This window comes from Phytophthora sojae, assembly GCF_000149755.1.
Source record: "Phytophthora sojae unplaced genomic scaffold PHYSOscaffold_10, whole genome shotgun sequence".
Classification (NCBI taxonomy): domain Eukaryota; phylum Oomycota; class Peronosporomycetes; order Peronosporales; family Peronosporaceae; genus Phytophthora; species Phytophthora sojae.
The window spans coordinates 1714474-1733422 of NW_009258124.1; the positions used below are offsets into that span (position 1 = coordinate 1714474).

General features: G+C 54.7%; 7 protein-coding genes across 7 annotated transcripts; 5 read left to right on the forward strand and 2 right to left on the reverse strand.

Annotated features, from left to right (window-relative positions):
- Positions 1-548: 548 nt before the first annotated feature.
- On the forward strand, positions 549-2605 carry PHYSODRAFT_525160 (hypothetical protein; the record flags this gene model as incomplete). The annotated part of the gene is made up of 5 exons (XM_009537458.1): positions 549-629; positions 1317-1562; positions 1634-1772; positions 1853-2052; positions 2123-2605. Coding segments are annotated over 5 exons (1149 nt in total), but the record flags the coding sequence as incomplete, so codon positions are not given.
- Positions 2606-3337: 732 nt separating this feature from the next.
- On the forward strand, positions 3338-4306 carry PHYSODRAFT_259868 (hypothetical protein; the record flags this gene model as incomplete). Its single annotated transcript, XM_009537459.1, has 3 exons — positions 3338-3449; positions 3574-4009; positions 4111-4306. The coding sequence occupies 3 exons, from the start codon at positions 3338-3340 to the stop codon at positions 4304-4306; spliced, it is 744 nt and encodes a 247-aa protein (XP_009535754.1).
- Positions 4307-4985: 679 nt separating this feature from the next.
- PHYSODRAFT_259896 (hypothetical protein) lies at positions 4986-6037 on the forward strand (the record flags this gene model as incomplete). The annotated part of the gene is made up of 2 exons (XM_009537460.1): positions 4986-5348; positions 5378-6037. The coding sequence occupies 2 exons, from the start codon at positions 4986-4988 to the stop codon at positions 6035-6037; spliced, it is 1023 nt and encodes a 340-aa protein (XP_009535755.1).
- Positions 6038-8433: 2396 nt separating this feature from the next.
- On the forward strand, positions 8434-8898 carry PHYSODRAFT_339505 (hypothetical protein; the record flags this gene model as incomplete). The annotated part of the gene is made up of 3 exons (XM_009537461.1): positions 8434-8569; positions 8597-8787; positions 8824-8898. The coding sequence occupies 3 exons, from the start codon at positions 8434-8436 to the stop codon at positions 8896-8898; spliced, it is 402 nt and encodes a 133-aa protein (XP_009535756.1).
- Positions 8899-9231: 333 nt separating this feature from the next.
- On the forward strand, positions 9232-10616 carry PHYSODRAFT_339506 (hypothetical protein; the record flags this gene model as incomplete). Its single annotated transcript, XM_009537462.1, has 4 exons — positions 9232-9562; positions 9654-10192; positions 10233-10310; positions 10386-10616. The coding sequence occupies 4 exons, from the start codon at positions 9232-9234 to the stop codon at positions 10614-10616; spliced, it is 1179 nt and encodes a 392-aa protein (XP_009535757.1).
- A 1408-nt stretch (positions 10617-12024) lies between these two features.
- Positions 12025-13295, reverse strand: PHYSODRAFT_362049 (hypothetical protein; the record flags this gene model as incomplete). The annotated part of the gene is made up of 2 exons (XM_009537463.1): positions 12025-12957; positions 12986-13295. The coding sequence occupies 2 exons, from the start codon at positions 13293-13295 to the stop codon at positions 12026-12028; spliced, it is 1242 nt and encodes a 413-aa protein (XP_009535758.1).
- Positions 13296-13995: 700 nt separating this feature from the next.
- Positions 13996-14679, reverse strand: PHYSODRAFT_305881 (hypothetical protein; the record flags this gene model as incomplete). The annotated part of the gene is made up of 1 exon (XM_009537464.1): positions 13996-14679. One exon carries the CDS (start codon positions 14677-14679, stop codon positions 13996-13998), a length of 684 nt encoding a protein of 227 aa, XP_009535759.1.
- Positions 14680-18949: the final 4270 nt, after the last annotated feature.

The window sequence follows — 18949 nt, forward strand, 5'->3', positions numbered from 1 at the left end:
CGCAAGAGCAGAAGGTTCTGGCGTTGCAGACGAAGAAGCAGGCGTCGAGGAAAGCGCTAGACATTGGCAGGCCCGAGGATGGACGTGGGGTGCAGAATAGTGCCAAGGTGGTCACCCCTCGCGGTTTGAGCAGCCGCGCTACGACCCCGATCCACGCTTCGACGACGGTGGTGGTCAGAACGCCAATTAACCAGCGCCGAGGACGGGAGGAGCTCGCGCCTGTGCGACTGCAAACTCCATCCGATGCGACGAATGCGTCCCATGCGACGCCTGTCAGCCATCCTCGCCCCGAAGTAGGCTTCTCAACAGTGTCGAAAGTCCCGAGGACCGGGAACAAATCGCCGTTGCTCACGACGCCCTCGCTCCCAACACGATCGAGTCACAAGTCGCAGTCTACGTCCAGGAAGACGCATCACCAGCCACTACGATTTTCTACGCTTGGTATGGTGTCCGCTGCGTTATGATTGATCGGGGTGTATCACTAACATACCGCTTTTGTTATCGTAGGTGTACCGCTCCGAGTGATCGCTGCGAACGATCACCAGAGTGACGACGAAGACGATGACGATGCTTTGATGGGCAGCCAGGCCACCCCGACTAAACCCAGCAAGGCCATGACCCCAGTCAAGGTTTGTGCGCTCTTGCTCGGGATATCTATGCTGCAACTCACGAATCACCAATTGTCGAATTTATCAGGAGATCGCGTACAACACACATAAATCACCGGTGACCAGAACGGAAATGAAGAAGAGGCCGAAAATTGATGTGGGTGCCTATGCTCATATCTTGTCATGGAGCCCAAAAGATAAGAAGGCAGACGAAGCCTCGGTTGATCCGCCAGAAAAGAACACTGAGGTACCATCTACGACTCCGGTAGCAGAAATACAACCTGAAAAGGAAATCAAGACCACTCTCGTACAACCGGTAAAGAGTGTAAAAGTGGCTCCACCGGAGGAAAACAGTGCCGCGAAGGTGAGTGTGCTCAAGAACAAGTCACCCGCTCCTGAGCACAAGTTTTCGCCTGAAGTCCAAAAATCAGTAGGTATGGCGTTGGGATCACGGGTTGTGAAGAACACCAGCACAGCGCGTGCACTCGATCACAACCGTTCGCCGAAGCGCCAACAGCTTGACCCGAGTGTGGCCGTTGACATGAGTTCACCAAGCTCTGTATCGTCTTCGTCGTCTCCGCCGGTGGCCGCTATGACAAGCTCTATGTCTCGAGATGCTTTAGAATCTCTGACAAGCCGAGTTGTGGTACGTACGGCTGGGTATGCTTCTCCAAGACAACAATAGTTGCTCATCTTTCTGTATTGCAGGTAAACGGTCAAAAGTACATAAAGCTGGAGCAGATTGGGAGCGGTGGCAGCAGCAAAGTGTATCGAATGCTGGGCCCAGATCTCAAGATTTACGCGCTGAAGAAGATCAAGCTGAAAAAGCTTGACGCGCAGAGTATTGCCCAATTCACAAACGAGATCAACCTGCTGAAAAAGTTGCAAGGAAGCCCCTACATCATCAAGCTGATTGCGGCAGAGCAGGATTTGAAGCAACGACAGATCAACGTGGTACGCTATCCCAGTCATGTGCCGAAACAGCAACTTTCATGCATACTAATCGTGTATCATTCGTATGATAGATAATGGAGCACGGTGAGATCGATTTAAGCGAGCGGCTACGCAACCTTAAAGGCGGCATGGACGAGAATCTCTTGCGGGTAATTTGGGCTCAGATGCTTAAAGCTGTCAACGCGATTCACACCCAGAGGATTATTCATGGTAAGTGCTTGGCGGCAACAAGACGATCTGACAACGCTCGTGGTATTCTTGAAGCTTACTTACAATTGTCATTGCTCCAGGCGACTTAAAACCAGCCAACTTCTTGTTCGTGAATGGTGCGCTCAAACTGATCGATTTCGGCATCGCAAAAACAATCTCGAACGACACGACAAACATTGAGCGCGACAGTCAGGTTGGCACCGTCAACTACATGTCACCAGAGGCGATTCAAGGGAACACAATGCCCGATGGAAAGCGTGACCCTGAAGGGAGAATGAAGGTGCGCAGAAGTTACTTCACAGGTTTTCGCCTGCTTTTCACTAACCCACTTCCGTAAAATGGGTGATTAGGTTGGACGTGCGAGTGATATCTGGTCGCTAGGCTGTATTTTGTACCAGATCGTGTACTCGAGGCCCCCCTTTGCTGATGCGCGCAACATCGTTGAGAAATTTCGATGTATTATCGACCCGTCAGTACCGATTCCCTTCCCGGCGCTGAAGAATAAAGACCTGGAAGATGTCATACGCTCCTGCTTACAGCGCGATCATCGCCTTCGACCACCGATCGACGGTGACGATGGTTTGCTGAGCCACCCGTTTTTACGAAGTACCGGTTCGAGCGCTATTGCGCCGTCAGCTCCTACCGTGACGTTGGAGAACGCGCCCCAGGTTCTCGCACAGCTTGGCGATCTGCTTCGCTCCCAGGGTATTGAAACCACTCGTCTGAACATGTTCCTGTCGATTGGACAAGCCGGATTGCGCGCTTCAACCGACGACGTCCCTCAGACGCCTCGCTACCTCTACAACACTCAAGAGCGACGGACAGATATTTAATGCTCAACCCAAGTTTGCATCGCAGCGAGGACGCAAAAAGTAGAGGTGCGCCTCCGTGTATACTAAGCTTAATTGCAAGGAGTAACTTCGTACTACTAGTAGTAATACAGTGCACTGAACGAGCTGGGTGTTTGGAACAGACCATGGAGCAGTCCATCAATGCTCGGGACCAGTTCCAGAAGAATCATGGCGAAGGTTGACTCGCCGCTACCAGCCATACAGCAGTGAGGGCGATGTAATCTTTCGCAAGTCGAAGCGGATTGACGTCGTGGCTGCTTCAATTTGCATGCGAGACCGTCGCTCTAGCTCTTCCAATGGCATCCCTGTATCACTGGTGGCCATTTCTTCTTGAGCTTCAGGCACCAACCACCACATGGCCGCGATCGTCGCTCGGTGCTCGACCCATCGATAAAGATGATTTCGTGGCCGATGCAGCGGTGGTGACCAAGTGTCTCTTTATTTCTGAACTCAAGTCGCGTGAATCGCGACCAGCGAAACTTCAGCTTCACAGGGAGGGGGGGGAGGGGACATGCGTAGATGTCTGAACTCGGGGTTCAGCTTATTAGCTTTAGCCTTGCGTTTCGAGCAGGACTAGCGATCATCTGGAGGAGCTACCCTGAAACATCCACCAAAGTTCCTCTCGCTTGCTTGAGAAGGGGGGGGGGGTCGCGGCTCACCTCGCCACTCTAAAATTTCCAGAGAAACATCAAGCTAGCCGTCCAAGAAACAACGATGAACACAGTCCCTTCGGCCAGCAGGGTGCACGTCGGCGAGGATAGCTTCGCCACTAGCGGACAACTCGTGATCGACGTGACCGACAAGTCCGCGTACGCCGACTTCGCGAGTACGCCGTATACGCCTCACGCCCCGTACAGACTCGAGCCTGATCCATCCCTACATGAAACCAATCGCAGCCAGCTTTGGGATCGTGGCCAAGACCTGAAGAAGCTGCCGTTCGTGACGACTAGACCCCATCTTCGCGAGTGCATGGCCGAATTCCTGGGGGCAGTCATTTGTGATTGGTTTCGGCTTGGCCGTGAACAGCCAGGTTGCCATCTCCGACGGCAAGGCAGGCGATGTCATGACTGTGAGTTTGGCCTGGGGTGTTGCTGTGCTCATGGGTGTCTACACCGCTGAGAACGTGAGCGGGTCGCACATCATCTCGGTGATCACCTTCACGCACGCGGTGTACGGGCGGATGCCGTGGTGGAAAGTGCCAGGGTATATGCTGGCGCAGACTTTGGGCGCGTTTGTCGCGGCAGCTCTCGTCTACGTGCTACACTACGAGAAAATATCTGCCGGGGACCTGAAGACCATGCACTTCCTGTTCGTCACGTACCCGCACGACGTGTCCAACTACACGGCGCTCTACACTGAAGTGCTGCTGTGCGCGTTCCTCATGTCGTGCGTCTACGCTATTACCGACCAGCGCAACCGCTGCCCAGGACCCGTGGGGACCCCCTTTGCTTTGGCTATGCTCGTCATGGCATTGGGGCTGGTTTTAGCCTCAACACGGGCCTGGGTGCGAGCGTGAACCGGGATCTCGGACCTCGACTTTTCGCCTACTTGGCCGGATACAAGGAGGCTTTCACCGAGTACTCTTACTACTTCTGGATCCCAATTGTCGGGCCGTTCCTAGGTGGTGTCATCGGTGCCGGCGCCTACATTCTCTTCGTCGAGATCCAGCATCGTCATCTATAGTGAACAAGGAGAACAGGGCCCCCCAGGGGGGCACTAGGATACATGGCATTCTCGACTCGAAGCAGAGAAAGCAGAGTCAGTAACGCGATCGAGATAAATTAAATCACATGCGGCTTCCGTTTACCTTTGTTGTACAGCAATGCACCGATTCGATACCATCTCTTGTTATATCGTTTGGTTCTGATGTGAGGAAGGAATCACCCAACGACCGCTACCATTTTGTCGAGGCCTTCATTGCAGGCACCACGAGAATACGCTTACTGCACTCAAGGGAAATCCGGGACTTCTCCGGAAGAAACTGAGCAACACCACATGACCCTCGAAGGAATGGGTATTATCCGGGCAACTCTGACTATCGGTGACAACCCTGTCTAGTGTGGAGGGACGATGAGGTCAGAGGCGACAGCGGCACGAAGCACCTTGGAGGTAAAACCCAAGCACCAAACCAACACGACTATCCAAAAGCATCATTTCTGAACTTGGATTTAGTTAGCTGACCCCATCGAGAGCTAGAACAACTTCAATAAAGCCATTGCTGGCCAAGTTTTCAGAGTGCATCGGGCCCCCCGCCTCACCTCCTGTTGCCTCGAGTATTTGCATGCTCAACTGAGACCATGATCTCCCTCCAGCTTCGACAGAGTTCTCACTATTTCTTTCGCCTCCACCTACTCAAGCGACCATGAACTTCTCGTCCAAGTCATCAACCTCCGGCACCTCGCAAGGCTTCACCAACAGCGGCCACGTCGCTGTGAGCGTGCCAGCCTCCAAGTTCAAAGCCATTCGCTCGAGCATCGACTCGAGTTTTGTCAACAGCGGCCAGGCCATCCTCGAAGAATCCACCGGGTACACGGGCTTCGCAGTCACCCCGTACACGCCGCGCGTGATCGACCAGTGCGATCGCTCACTGCACCACACCAACCGCAGCCAGTACGAAGCAAGCGTCGACCACAAGTCTCAATGGTTCGTCACGACCAGCCCGCACGTGCACGAATGCCTGACCGAGTTCCTCGGTACCTTCGTCATGATCTGCTTCGGTATGGGCGTCACAACCAGGTCGTGCTCTCTGGGGAGAGCAACGGCACGTGGCTCAGCATCAACATGGCGTGGGGTATCGCCGTGCTCACGGGCGTGTACTGCTCCGAAGGCGTCAGCGGAGCGCACATGAACTGCGCCGTCTCGTTCGCCCACGCGGTGTATGGTCGTCTACCGTGGTGGAAACTGCCGGGCTACTGCGCCTCACAAGTGGTGGGCGCGTTCCTCGGCGCGTGTGCGATCTACCTGCTGGACTACCAGAAGCTCATGAAGGCCGACCCGAACAAGGAGACCACGCAGGCCAACTTCGCCACGTACCCGAACGAAGACATCAACAACCTCACAGCCTTCTACTCGGAAGCGCTGGCTACGTGTATGCTGCTGCTGTGCATCTACGCCATCACGGACCACCGCAACCGATCACCCGACACCGTTGGCACCCCCTTTGCCTTTGCGTTGATGGTCATGGCTCTCGGTATGAGTTTCGGCATGAACACGGGCTATGCGATGAACCCTGCGCGAGACTTCGGTCCTCGTCTTTTCACGTACATGGTGGGTTACGGCTCGAAGGTGTGGACTGCGGACGGGTATTACTTCTTGATCCCCATCTTCGGACCCCTTATTGGCGGCGTCGTCGGTGCGGGGATGTACACATTGCTGGTGCAAGTGCAGCATCCGCACGAACCCAAGTTCTCTTGACATGGCTGGTGATAAACCACTTGTGTAGTTCTTGTACGAACAAACTAAATACTGTATGTACCCTCACTTCCGACATCGGCTTTTCTATCGGATTTAAAGGGGGATTGTATTTGCTTGGGTTTAAGCTGTATTTTGGCTCATAGAGGTCAAGCTTGGGAGCCTTCCAAAACCTGCATTTCATCGACATAAAATGTTTCTCTAAATTCCTCTCTAAATATAAACTGTGCAGAGGTCGATATATGTGAGAGGTCGGTCTTTATGCTTCAAGTTGCTAAATGAGGGAGGTGCATACTTTAACCAACTTAACGTTAATGTATTGCACAATGAGGGGGCGAAGTGACCCTTCGTTTATTCAGACGTAATTTACGTCTCATCAGAATAAGTTTTCTTAAATCCGTTTATGCAGAAGTTTAATACGGTTTTGGAAGGCTTCCATTGAGCGGCAAGACTACATGTATGGCTAGCACCAGCAGTGCGAGACGAGTTTAGCGCACATCGTACCGCAGTACCTCGCTCCATTGCATTGGCGTTAGCTGGTCTTTGTAGGCCTTCTCCAAAAGCTCGGTCCGTGGGCGGCTGCAGGCTCAGCGCGCCGAACACGACTCAGCTCCAGCCCTAGTAGCATGGGCTAAGATATAGCACAGGCACTTCGCGGTTGAGCGCTCCGTTTCGCTGTACGAGGCACTGTCGGTGCACGTGGTGGACGCGTCCTCAGGGACGTACGTTTCCTGGGTGGCGTCGAGCAGCTTTCTCCTATCCGCGGCGGCGCTGCTCTTCGCCTTCGTCCCGCGAGAGGTCTACCAGGAGCTGGCGGGGTGCCACACCCAGCAGTAGCAGCAGCAGCAGCAGCGCAGAATTCTTCTTGCTGTCTTCATCATGCTTCTGCCTGCCAAAATGTGAAATGAATGGTTTTGGCGCGAAAACCTCGTAACGATCATAATATATTAGCTAGGCTTCTGCAACCTTATAAATATAAACACATTAAATCTCAAAAGTAATAAGGAGTATTAGGTGTCGGAAGTGAGGGTACCTACAGTAATTCTGCATGAGCTTACTAAGTATGTATGAATCATACAGAGGGTGTACATACAGTACCATCCGCTGCAGTAATCTATCAGGCATCATAAGTACCACTGTGGCGAATAGGCCGGGGACGCCGGCACTGATTAAAGCAACATTGAAATGGTGGCGTTGCGTAACATTGAGCGCAACAATGGTGCCTCTGCCTAACATTGCACAATGTTACGGTATCTCTCGTAGCAGAATATTTGGTTTACCAATGTGACAATAGTGGACACGCGTCGCCACGACAGCTCGACAGCTCGACAGAGAGTCATTAAAGCAACATTGAAAATCAGCCTCAATGTGTGGGATCAATAACATTGATGGGGTCCAATGTTGCGTGATCGCTAACATTGACGCAATGTGAATTTTCCAGACGTCAAATTTCATGTTTGGAGCGACTGGCTCACAACAGCCGGGTCGGAAGCAAGCGCCCGCGCGCTCGCTCCGCCTCCGCGTCGTGCGACCGTCTGCAGCGGTCACCCGCTCAACCCTATTTTAATGTGAGCATGTCCTACTGCGGTGCTTATATGCATGTGTGTACTACGTATGCGGGAGCAAACGCCTTCCCAGTGCGTTGCGTTGCGTTAGGCGCGATGCGTGTTGCATGCAATCGAATGCGCTATCTTCCAAGGAGTCTTAAGCGCTTTTAATGCGCCTCTAGCCAACAGCGCAGTTAGGTTAAAGAGGGAGGGCGAGCGAACGCGAGCGCGAGCCTCGCTGAGCGCGTTCCCCGATCGTCAACACCCGCCGATCAGGCGGGGGCGGGTCTGCGTGAGCGAGCGAAGGCGAGCGCTGCAACCCGATATTTTTTTTCCTAGACACCGCGCCTGGCCGAGCCGAGGACTTGGCGTATAGCACGAGGGGGTGGGGCAGGCCGCGCAGCGGCGCCCCCCGAGCGAATCGAGAGAGGGGCGGACCCCCCGAAGTGCCGTCGCTAAGTCCGCAGGCGAAAGCCAACGCGAGAGTGTCCTGGCAACTAGGACCAACGGAGGCTCGCGTAGCAGGGCCGCGCGGTATTTGCGGAGGCGGGCCCAGCCACGAGCATTCCAGCGAGCCGAGCACAGGTGAAAGAATCTTTTTATCGCAGGAGCGCAGCGGAGCAAAGCCATTTCCCGCGGATGACATCCGTCCTGCGGGAAGGTCACATTGTGGGGTGATGGGCTGCCTTTACAAACTCCAAGATATCACCGAAAATAGACTGTGTACGTACACTGTGTGAGTCCTGCCAAGGAACCAGCAGACCCAATTCCACATCTCTTCCGTATCCCCAGTTCGTGCCTTGTCGATCGCCGCTGGAGTTCACTCACTCGCGAATAACCTACGGTACAGCAATGCGCGTACACTACCTCTTCGCTCTGGTGGTGGCCACCTACGCCGCCACCTGCAACAGCGTCGTCAACGCCGAAAATGTCCCTCAGCTCAACGACGTTGTGGCCGCCGAGGCCGATGTGGCCCAGTTTATCGGCGGTGACAACCACCTTCGCCGTCTTTAAGACGCTCGCGAGCTGACAGCATCGAATGACTGGTGGGTCTCGGATGAAAACGAAGAAGAGCGAGGATTACCTGGAGCGAGTTTCTTCAGCAAGCTCCGAGGAAAAGCGAGCAAGGTTTCCCAGGCGAAGGGCGGGACGGAAAAGCTCAGCAACACGCAGGTGAAGGAGGTGACAGCGGCCACGGCGAACGCCGTGAAGAAGAACCGCAGGATTTGGCCTTACGTTTAGAAGTTCCTCAAAATTCTCTACGGCGCTACGCTTTCGGCACTGATCATTGTTGGCGTCACCGCGATGCTCAAGTAGATGAAAAATACTGGAAATGTGGCGCCGAAGGTTAGCGCACACAATTAAGTGTTTTACACATGGTAATAGCTTGCCATGAGCTTCGTAATATTTGTTGTTCGCGCTCTCATCTCTGCTTCTCAAGGTAAGAGTATTGTCAAAGGAATTTGGCGAAGTTAGCTCAACACTCTGGGAGATTGTCTCTTTTCGTCCTACCCCCCCCTGCAGGATTGCAACCCTGGATAGATCGACAGCGACCTACAAGAGAGACACTGCTATCGTTGATTGACTAGCAGCGTTGGGATATCTCGGCAGTACTTTTTGTTGGGGCTGATCCATATCGCATTTGTACACATGGCACCAACATCGTCGAAGAAGCGAAAGCACGCACGGAGCGGCGAGCGCAAAGCCGGATGCAAGGTGAGGCGTATCACTGACAGCGGCAACCAAGCTACCGTGGCGATTCCCAACGACTCTGTCGTCGCTCAAGGAGCCGGCGACAGCAATGCCACAAAAACCCGGCAAAGCAGCGTGCAGATACAAGTGTTCCCGACCGCCCTGCCCACGCAGCTTCCATTGGACCAAGACACGTACGCCGTGCGTCCGTGCTACGTTGAATACTACGACTTAATCACAGCCCAGCTGCGCTACGGTACTCGTACCATTACAGTCTCTGGAACGTCAGGTAATAAGTCCGATACTCCGTTGTGTGTGTATGTGCTTCTTGATCACGATACTAATATTTGTGTTGTGCAATTCGGGCTTGACATTTACAGGAACGGGGAACACGATGCTGTACGGATACGTCTTCTCTCGTTTCAGTCGAGAAAACCCCGATGCAATCATCATCACAGCGTCCTACACGGACGAATCGAGGCTGATTCGAGTCACGGTCTTCGAAGGAGAACGCGTGATTGAAGCCGAGTACCTTGGTGGGAGGAGACTCATGAAGAAAGCTCGAGCACTGGCCATCGAGCGCAAGACCAAGCTCGTTTACATGTTCGACGGGCCGCCCAAGTCCCCTCCTCCACCTCCAGCTCAGATGATCTGCTTCACTAACCCGAACAACGAATGGCTGGACAAGGTCGAGCATGCAGCCCAGTCGTTCGTGTGCTATACTCCACTGTGGGAGTTGGACGAGCTGGTAGCTACGGCGGCCCATGTTCCGTGGAGGCGACCGGGAAAGCCGGACGTTTTCCTGGATCGAGCCACAGTTGAAGAGCGGTTCGCTACGTTTGGGGGCGTAGCGCGCGAGTGTCTCGCTGGCTGTGAAAAGTTTGTGACGAGGCGAAAGAACGAGCTCGTGCACGATATTGTGACCATGCGCATCAAAGCGCTGGACGCTTTGCGTGGAGGACGTGACTTTCGACCAACAAACCAGCGAGTGTGGCATTACGTGCCAGATCCCCGTGCGCCCTGGAGGAGATCGATCCGTACCGCGTCGAGGTTTGTCTTTAACTTGCTGTGTGAGCATATCGACCGGACACTTGAGCTTTCTGCCTGCGGAGTTCCCACGAGAAGTGTTAGCGGGTCTTAGCGCTTTGTCGGACGAAGTTGCTGACCAACGCGACAGAAAACTTGGAGGTGGCCGAGCGAATGATGCGAAGAAGGACAAGCTCAAGTGCAGTGAGCCGCGCTATCAGCCTGGAGTGTTCTTTAAGCTCGCGGTGTGGGAGGAGTACAAGGAAACGTTCATGTCAGGTGTGAGAGATGCTGAAGAGAATTCTACCGATTTTTAATGCAGCGTTTGCGTTTTCCAACAATAAAAAAATACTTCTACGGAAATCGCCGTGCGAATCTGCCACTTCGTATAGAATTCGGGGTGCAAATTGACCGGCGAATTCCACGAATGCAAAAATGCCAGATATACAAAAATCAAATGAAACTGTCAATAATGCAAAATGTAGTGGAATTCATCGTGCAGTTTGCACGAAGCATATTGTGCCGCACATTTGGTACACAGTGTGAAAGTAGAAACACTACCACTTCGAAGTAAATGTGTATTGTGTAAGCTTACCGCTACTCACCTACGTAATGGTAGCTAGTCTAGCTGGAGCTGTGCCTTGCATGCTCACGGGCGAGTGTTCTCCACGATAGTTGGTCAAGTCTACGCGCTCTTCCTTTACTTTACGTCGATGAGAACGGTAAACGATTCTTTACTTGCTCAAAAAGAAGGCCAGCCGAATCGAGAGAGCTGTGCGCTCGCAGGACCTCATCACTCGTCAGAAGTGCTTCAACGAAGCGCATCAGCCGCTGAAGCTCTGCAAGCCGGATCTTTTGTAGTCTTGAAGCCATATCGTGCTTTGATAGCTGTTTAGTGGCGGTTGCCCAGCACACCATTGCTGCCACACAACGCGAACGGTTCTTGCGGGTAGCACAAACTCTCTTGGCACTTGATGAAAGCCCCCACCCCATGTGTAAAGCTCGGTGTGCATCGTTGCAGTAGCATTCACCGAGGACTCTGTCTGAGTGTGAAGGTACACTATCGCCGAGCGAACATTTCCAAAAGTCGACTTTCCGGTGACACCACGCTGCTCCATCGAGGTCAAGTAGCGCATACACTCCATAGTACTTAATACACTTAGATTGACAGGGCTTCGTAAAGGGACGATAGAGAACCACTGCGCGATACTCTCCCCATTAATTGCACCCAGGTCACGAAACGTACTAGTAAACAGGACTTGCCGTCGATCCGCCTCCGTATTCTCGTAGAGCCACTCTATGAAGCGAGATAAAGTTCGTAGATAGACGTACTTGGTGTTGTCAGAGGTGATACTTCCCAGCACTTGCTCAACGCGAGCATCGAGAGCTTCCATCGTTACTTAAACTGCGACTCTTGCCGATAGAAACTGTATCGAAATAGCATAGAAATATTTCTAGTTTTTGTTTCGTTCACTTTGCACGACGAATTCCATTTATCTATACTTTTTGAAGTACCTATGAGTAACAACGTTGCGGAAACGGTTAGTAAAAGTTTTGACAGTTGAGCTCCTCATGTTTGAAGGGAAAATTCGGACGCAAGAAGAACGAAAGCAGGACAACCAAAGCAGATGTGGTAATTAAAACCACAGTTCACGCATTAAAACGACGCAAACTACCTCTAACGTTAGCCTAAAACTTAAAACGACGCAAACTACCTCTAGCCTAGTTAGCATGTGAACTGGCTGTTCAGTTGAGCGTCCGACACTCGGTGTCCACCTGCAGCACAGCGCCATCCACCGCTAACTTTATACCAAGTGTAGCCCGCTGGACATGGACAGATACGACGGATCTTCTCCTGCATGGCCGCAGCGCGGCGTCGCTTTTCCTCCAGCTTGGCTTGGTCACGGGCACGGCGTAGTTCCTCCAGGCGAGCAGCGTGGGCTTCCTTCGCGCGCTCCAATTCCTCCCAGTCTTCGTCAGACACGCCAGAATCCCGCTGCTCCTTGGACTTTTTCTCATCTCGATCTTCATCTTCGTCCGCGTCCGGGTCTTCTTCAGCCTCCACCTCGACCTTCTCCTCTAAGACCGCCTCTTTCTCTTCCGGCTCTTGTTCAAACGAAAATTCTTCAGGTTCCTTTTGTTCCGTGGCCTCAGAGAATGATTCTTCTTGTCGTGGCTGCTGCTCCTGAACCTTAAACATCGAGGTATCCGTAACCAGCGACGACTGCGAGAGCACCGGTCCATCGGGTGGGCGCCGTGCAGTCACGATGCTCTCTCCAGCCATGGCTGCGTCCTCAGCGGTGATCGTCCTCACCTCCTCGTGTATGTCGTTCTTAAACACTCGCGTTGCCCGACACTGCTTCATCTCCTTCCATACCCGCATAGCGTCTCGACCATTACCGAACCCATCCAGCATCTTCAACGCCGCAAAAGTTCGCTCCAGGACCAATTCAGCTTCAGCTTCCAGCTTCACCCCCTCCTTCTCCGCCTTCGCCCGAAGGAACGCCACGCCGTCTTCGGGTTCCCAGTCCGGGAAGTCGATGAATCGTGTGAATCGGCTCTTAAGCCCGGCGTTGCGGTTCAACATGACGTCCATGTCCTTCGGGTAGCCCGCGATCACGATCACCATGCCGCTATACGCGGGATCCGTCATCGCAGCTACCAGCGTCGTCATCGCTCCCCTTACCCAACTCGTAAGCTTCGTCGATGAACAACAGTCCTCCCTTCGCCTCCACGAGCTTCCCCGTCACCTTCATCTTCGTCTGACCCAGATACTCGCCGGTAAGATCCAACCCGGAGGTCTCAACCAGCTTCGTAGTGCCCAAAGCTCTCATCGAGTGCAAGATCTGCGCCATCACGCGCGCCACCGTCGTCTTTCCCGTGCCAGGAGACCCTCGGAAGACGAAGTGGCCGATCTCCGGACGCTCCGAGCCTTCACGTTCCGCTACCGCCATCTCCATCTGCAAGCGAGTGAGCTGCTCTCGGATCTGGTCCATGCGGTACAGTCCATCCAGCAGCTACATCGGGTTTTCATCAGCGGCGACGCCCTTAAAGCCGTCTAAGGAGTGGTGGTCTCGGATGGAAAGAAGAACTCAAGCGGGTCGGCCAAGACGGAATAGCTCAGCAACGCATAGGTGAAGCAACTGACGGTGTATACAGCGCACACTGTGAAGAAGGACCACAACTTACGCTAAGAAGTTCCACACTGATCGTTAATGGCCAAGTTGGCCAAGACGTGGGGCTTGTACGCGGAGACGTCGGTTTTAGACCAGCACGGCACCCGCGTGTGTGGCACTAGGGGCCGGATCGAGACGTGCCGTAGAGGAAATCGATCCAAATCGTGTCGGTGATGGCGTCGCACTTAAATCGACATGACGATCAGCCTCCTCCCTCTGGAGTTTCGACAAGAACTGCTCATTGCTCTCAGCACCTTGTCCAGAGTACAGTACATAAGGAACCTAACGCGTAGAGAGACCGACTCACGCGTGTCGTCGGTACCCTTCAAGCAACCGCAGCACCACATGAGAGAGTGAGAGAGATTCGTATTGTACAAGTACTGTTCGAGTAACTCGAACACCAAGAACGCTTGAGACCTGTGAGACTTGCAGAACTGCAGTAAACGACACCACATTCAACTGACACATTGCCATGACATGAATTACCTTGCCGAGGGCAAAAACCCATCAGCCTTCTTCCTCAGATCTTGACGACGTTGTCGTAGAGCGGCACGTCTCCGTGCTCGGAGAAGTACTCGAGGAACTGGCGCACCTTGGCGGGCCACTCGACACCCTTGACGAGCGTGAGCCCGCGCAGGCGGCCGAACAGGTCCAGGTCGTCGTAGCTCAGCTCGGCGTTGACCGACTGGCCCGAGTGCAGCAGCGGCTCGAGCTGCAGCAGCAGCGCGTTGACCTGCTTGACGAGCTCGGGGCTCTGCGCCAGGTTGTCGCTGAAGGCGCCGAAGCTCTGCTCCTTCTTGCTCTTGAAGTAGTCGCGCGACGCGCGCAGCGTGAACTCGGGCAGCGGCGCCGCGTGGAAGCGCGGCAGGTAGAGCTTGACCAGCAGCGGCATGACACTGTCGATCCACTTGGCCAGGTCCTCGCGGCCCGAGGCCGGCTTGAGGACGGGCGCGCCGCCGTAGTGCGCGTCGATGTAGGCCACGATGTCCCAGCTCTCGGCGAAGGGCTTCTCCCCCACGGGCACGAGGATGGGCGCCTGCTTGGAGCCCACGAGGCCGATGGGCGTGGCCTCGTCGTGGCTGGCCAGGAACAGCACGTCGTGCTTGACCTGCTTGAGCCCCATGGCCACGCGCGCGCGGCAGCAGAAGGGGCAGTGGTCGTAGATGTACAGCTGCGGCTGCGCGGACGCGGCGGGGGTCGACATGGAGGAGGGCGGAGAGCGGAGAGAGACTTGACTTGAGCTGGAGGACGCGGATTCCAAAGTGAGACCTTGGGGTCAAGTACGTGGCGGATCGGAATTTACCGGGGGCTACGCGAATCTTTGATTGCCCTGCACATCGTGGGGGATTTTGAGCAGGGCCAGCTTCAGAGTCCGAGCCTTGGACACGTCCCAGACTCTGTCTGCGTGGTCATCAAGGGCGATGCAAGTGATGTCCAGGTCCTGCTGCTGATGGAAGAGTGCAAGTCGCATCGCGCATGCTGCTCGACTGGATGAAGACGAGTGGGAGCTGAGGATTGCTATGGCCAACTTTGGCTGAGAAGGACTTCGTACATGGTTCTGGTTGCTTCGACTACCATCTCACTGCTCGTGTTGTGCTGTGGAGGAAGGAGTAAGCACGCTTCGAGGACGAACGATTGCTGTACAGCACTCTCTGCAAGCGGACGCCTCAATGCACGGAGTACACTCTGCAGCAGACTTACTTGTGGTCCAGCGGCTTCGTGAGAAACGTGACCCAGTGTATAATAGCCGTCTCCAACGATCTATCCATGCAATCGACGTTCATCAGCACAAGTGTCCGGCCTTTTACATTCGCAGCAACATAATGCTGCACTACCGTATACCCACACTGCCGGTCTCGTCGGGTGCATGCACTAAAGAATACACACACATGTAGCCTTTGCAGCAGTATGGGGAAGCTGTAGCCTACCCAAGCCACCGAAATGAAAATGAATCCAATTCACTTGAAGTTGTCCCCCGCCTAAACCCACAGTATCAGCTACCACGGGATTTGCCAATCCAGCGATAAGTTGGCGGTGTGTTGCCGTAGCGATGGAGGCTCTGGGCGGCGGCGTCTCGCACTCCACGGCCATGTGCTGGGCCGCGTCGGAAGGAAACCTGGAGGCCATGCGCCGCCTGCGCGAGGAGCACGGCGCCGACGTCAACGCCGCCGACTACGACAAACGGTAGAGTCCTACCCGGTAGAACAGCGCAACAATAGAGACATCCTTCTGATCCGTTCTACCACCCGTACCCAACGTAGAACGCCCCTACATATCGCCGTGAGCGACCAGCAGCTGCAGATGGTGGACTACCTGCTGCAGTGCGGGGCCAACGCCGAGGCGCTGGACCGCTGGGGGCGCTCCCCCATCGACTGCGCCGTGGAGACCAAGAATGTAGCCATCTTGCGCCTCCTGGAGCGCGAGCACTACCCGGTCCACAGCACCAAGCTCTCGCCGTTCGGAGGCAATACGACAGCCCGTGACGGGATAAGGCGGTGAGTAACGCTGTCTTACGACAGTTTAAGCGCAACATGAAGTGACAGGTTATGGATCACTTATCCTGTATTGTACCGGTTTAGGAGTCGCTCGAACCCGGACGTCGCCGCCTTCTTCCGCGCCGTGCAGGAGGGCAACACCGAGAACGTCAAGCGCTCGTGGCTCGGGGGCATGGGCGTCAACGTCACGGACGAGCTCGGCCGCACGGCGCTGCATGTTGCAGTCGAGAACGGACAATTGGGCGTCATTGAGCTGCTGCTGTCGGCCGGGGTGAACACCAACGTGGTGGACGGAAGGGGCCGCTCGCCCATCAGCATCGCGCTGGAGAAGCAGCAGTTTGCCATCGCCGAGATGCTGCGCGCGCACCAGAAGAAGAAGCTGGTGAGCCGTCAGGTTAAGAGCAGCGAGGACGAGCGCAACACTGCGCTGGCGTTCAAGGCCACGAAGCAGGGAGACATGGACAAGCTCAAGCAGCTGGTGCCTGAGTTCGTGCGCCCCGATATGGAGGACTACGACCTCCGCACGCTGCTGCATGTGGCTAGTGCGGAGGGGCATCTGCAGATCGCCAAGTACCTGGTGGATTGTGGAGCGAACGTGAACTTGCTGGACCGCTGGGGGTCGTCACCGCTGTCGGATGCGGTCGACTTCGCGCACAACGAACTGGCCAAGTTTCTGATTGCCAACCACGCCACGGAGAGCGGATTCCGAGCTACTGTGGCTGTCGACCACATTGACAACGCGACGCTGGCTGGAGCTTTGGAGTTTACACTTCGAGTGATCACTCGGGTAAGTCTTAACCTGTATTTTGCTTGATTGTTACTAGTAATTTTGCTAATTTGTTGTTTGTTTATTAGGATCCGTGGTTGATGGGCCAAGTGCATTGTCCGGTGCTGGACGACGACGATAACTGCATCTTGATCACGCACAGCATCTGGCAGAAGAACAACGCTGCAGTCCAGCGTCAGCATAAAGCGACTGCGGTGTTGTCGCCTCGAGCATCGAAGAACCGACCTATTGACACGGCAGCTCTGTGGAGCGACGCGATTCAGAAGTATCGGAAGGTGTCGTCCATGATCATGATCGACCCTGGTCAAGGCCACATTGGAAACGTGTTCAGTGGGCAGCACCCAGAGTGGCTTGACCTCCACGCAGCGCAGCAGTCGCAGTTCTTCCTGCTCCCACACGCAAGACGAGCAGGAATTCAAACCATCGTGTCGGTTCCGATGATCTGTAAGATGTCAACGGTGGCGGTGCTCTCTTGGTACTCGGACCGCGTCATGTCGGAAGACCAGCACGAACTGCAGCGCATCCAGCGGGTCGTCAGGTCCGTGATGATTCTGTCTACGCTTCGTCAAGATCTCCAAAGTGCTGCCTCATCAAACGTTGGAACGGGAAGAATCCCCAGGTTCCAGTACTGCCAGACACTGGACAACGCCATCACCGCCAATGGAGAACTGACGGACCCGTCAATTGTCCGCGAAGACTGTATGCTGTACTCTCATACATCTTGTGGATTGTTTTCGTTAACTAACTTTATTCCTTTTTTTTTACCTTTATAGTGAACGTTTGCGATACGACTCCGCTCGCTCTGGAGTGGGGCTTGTTCGACATGGTGGATACGCTGGCCACTTCGATGAGCAGCGAGGACCACGCGGCCGTGGTTCCGATACTGCGCTCGCTTGTGCTGTTGCTGCGCAATGGTCTCTTCAACGACGCACTGTGTGAGCACGGCCACGGCGAACTCCACGGAAGTGAGGACTCGTCACTTAAGCGTGTTATCGAGGAATGCAATGGCAAGATCCGCTCGAAGTGGACGTTGCTGGGACACCTCAAGTACTATCTGCAGTACCTGTACGCCGTTAGCCCCACAGAGGCGGAGCTGTTCAATGACGTCCACGAGTTATCTATCAAGGTGGAGCAGTATCTGAAGGAGCAGGCTGAGGGAGAAGACAACGACGACAACTCCAGCAACACGGATGAGATGGAGGTCGACGAGACGCCAGAGACTGCAACACCTGAACCCGCACCAGCCTCTGCTCCAGACTGCGTCTTGTGCAAATACAACGTGCCAGGTAAGGCACTCAAGATGTTCTTGCGCTATGTGTGCTGGACGTTAGTCTAACAGGATCACTTGTGCGTCTTGTAGGACATATCCACCCTGGTAGAGCGCCGATTCCTCCTACCCCTCCTCCACCAAGAGTCACTCCTTTCCACACGAAAACCTCCAAGTCTCCACACGGTAAGCCTCGCATCTCTATAATACAGATTTGTATTGATCTAATGGAGACATTTTGCTGTAGGTGAGCGGCTCTTTGGTCACGCTGAGAACCCCAAGTCCCCCGTGTACCGACAAATTGAGCAGGTTCGCCACTCAACTCTCTCACTCTTTCCACTACGATATCTCTCCTAACTATTCGTCTGTTGTATGGACAGCTGCTGGGGAAGCTCGAGGGTGAGTACGACGCTTTCGAGCGGAAGGCGGAGCTTGCCGATTGCTGCGACGGCGCGAAGCCCGCCACGTTCACGTCCAGCGACTTGTACGACGCCATTGGGTCAGCCCACGACGCGCCCGTCACACGCAGGAGCTCGACTGCTGAGAACCCGCGTAAGCAGCTGCTGGACGTCATCAACGAGATTATGCACGACACGTCGTGCGTGATCACGCGCGAGCAGCTCTTCGCGCTGCACCAGTGTCTCCTCCCCGCCTCAAGTGGCCAGGCGGGCGTCCTCCGCACGGACCTGGCGGTCGGGTACGCGTCGCCTCGGATCTATCGCGTGTTCATCCCCGCCGGGGAAATCGACGACGCACTGGACAACCTCATCGAGACGCTCAACGACTCGAGCCGGTGGGAGAACCGCCCCCTGCTGCGCGCGTACTACGCGTTCGCCGTGCTCGTGTTCTTCATCCACCCGTTCCACGACGGCAACGGCCGCTGCGCCCGTCTACTGGGCAACTTAGTGGCCAAGAAGCTCGGCTT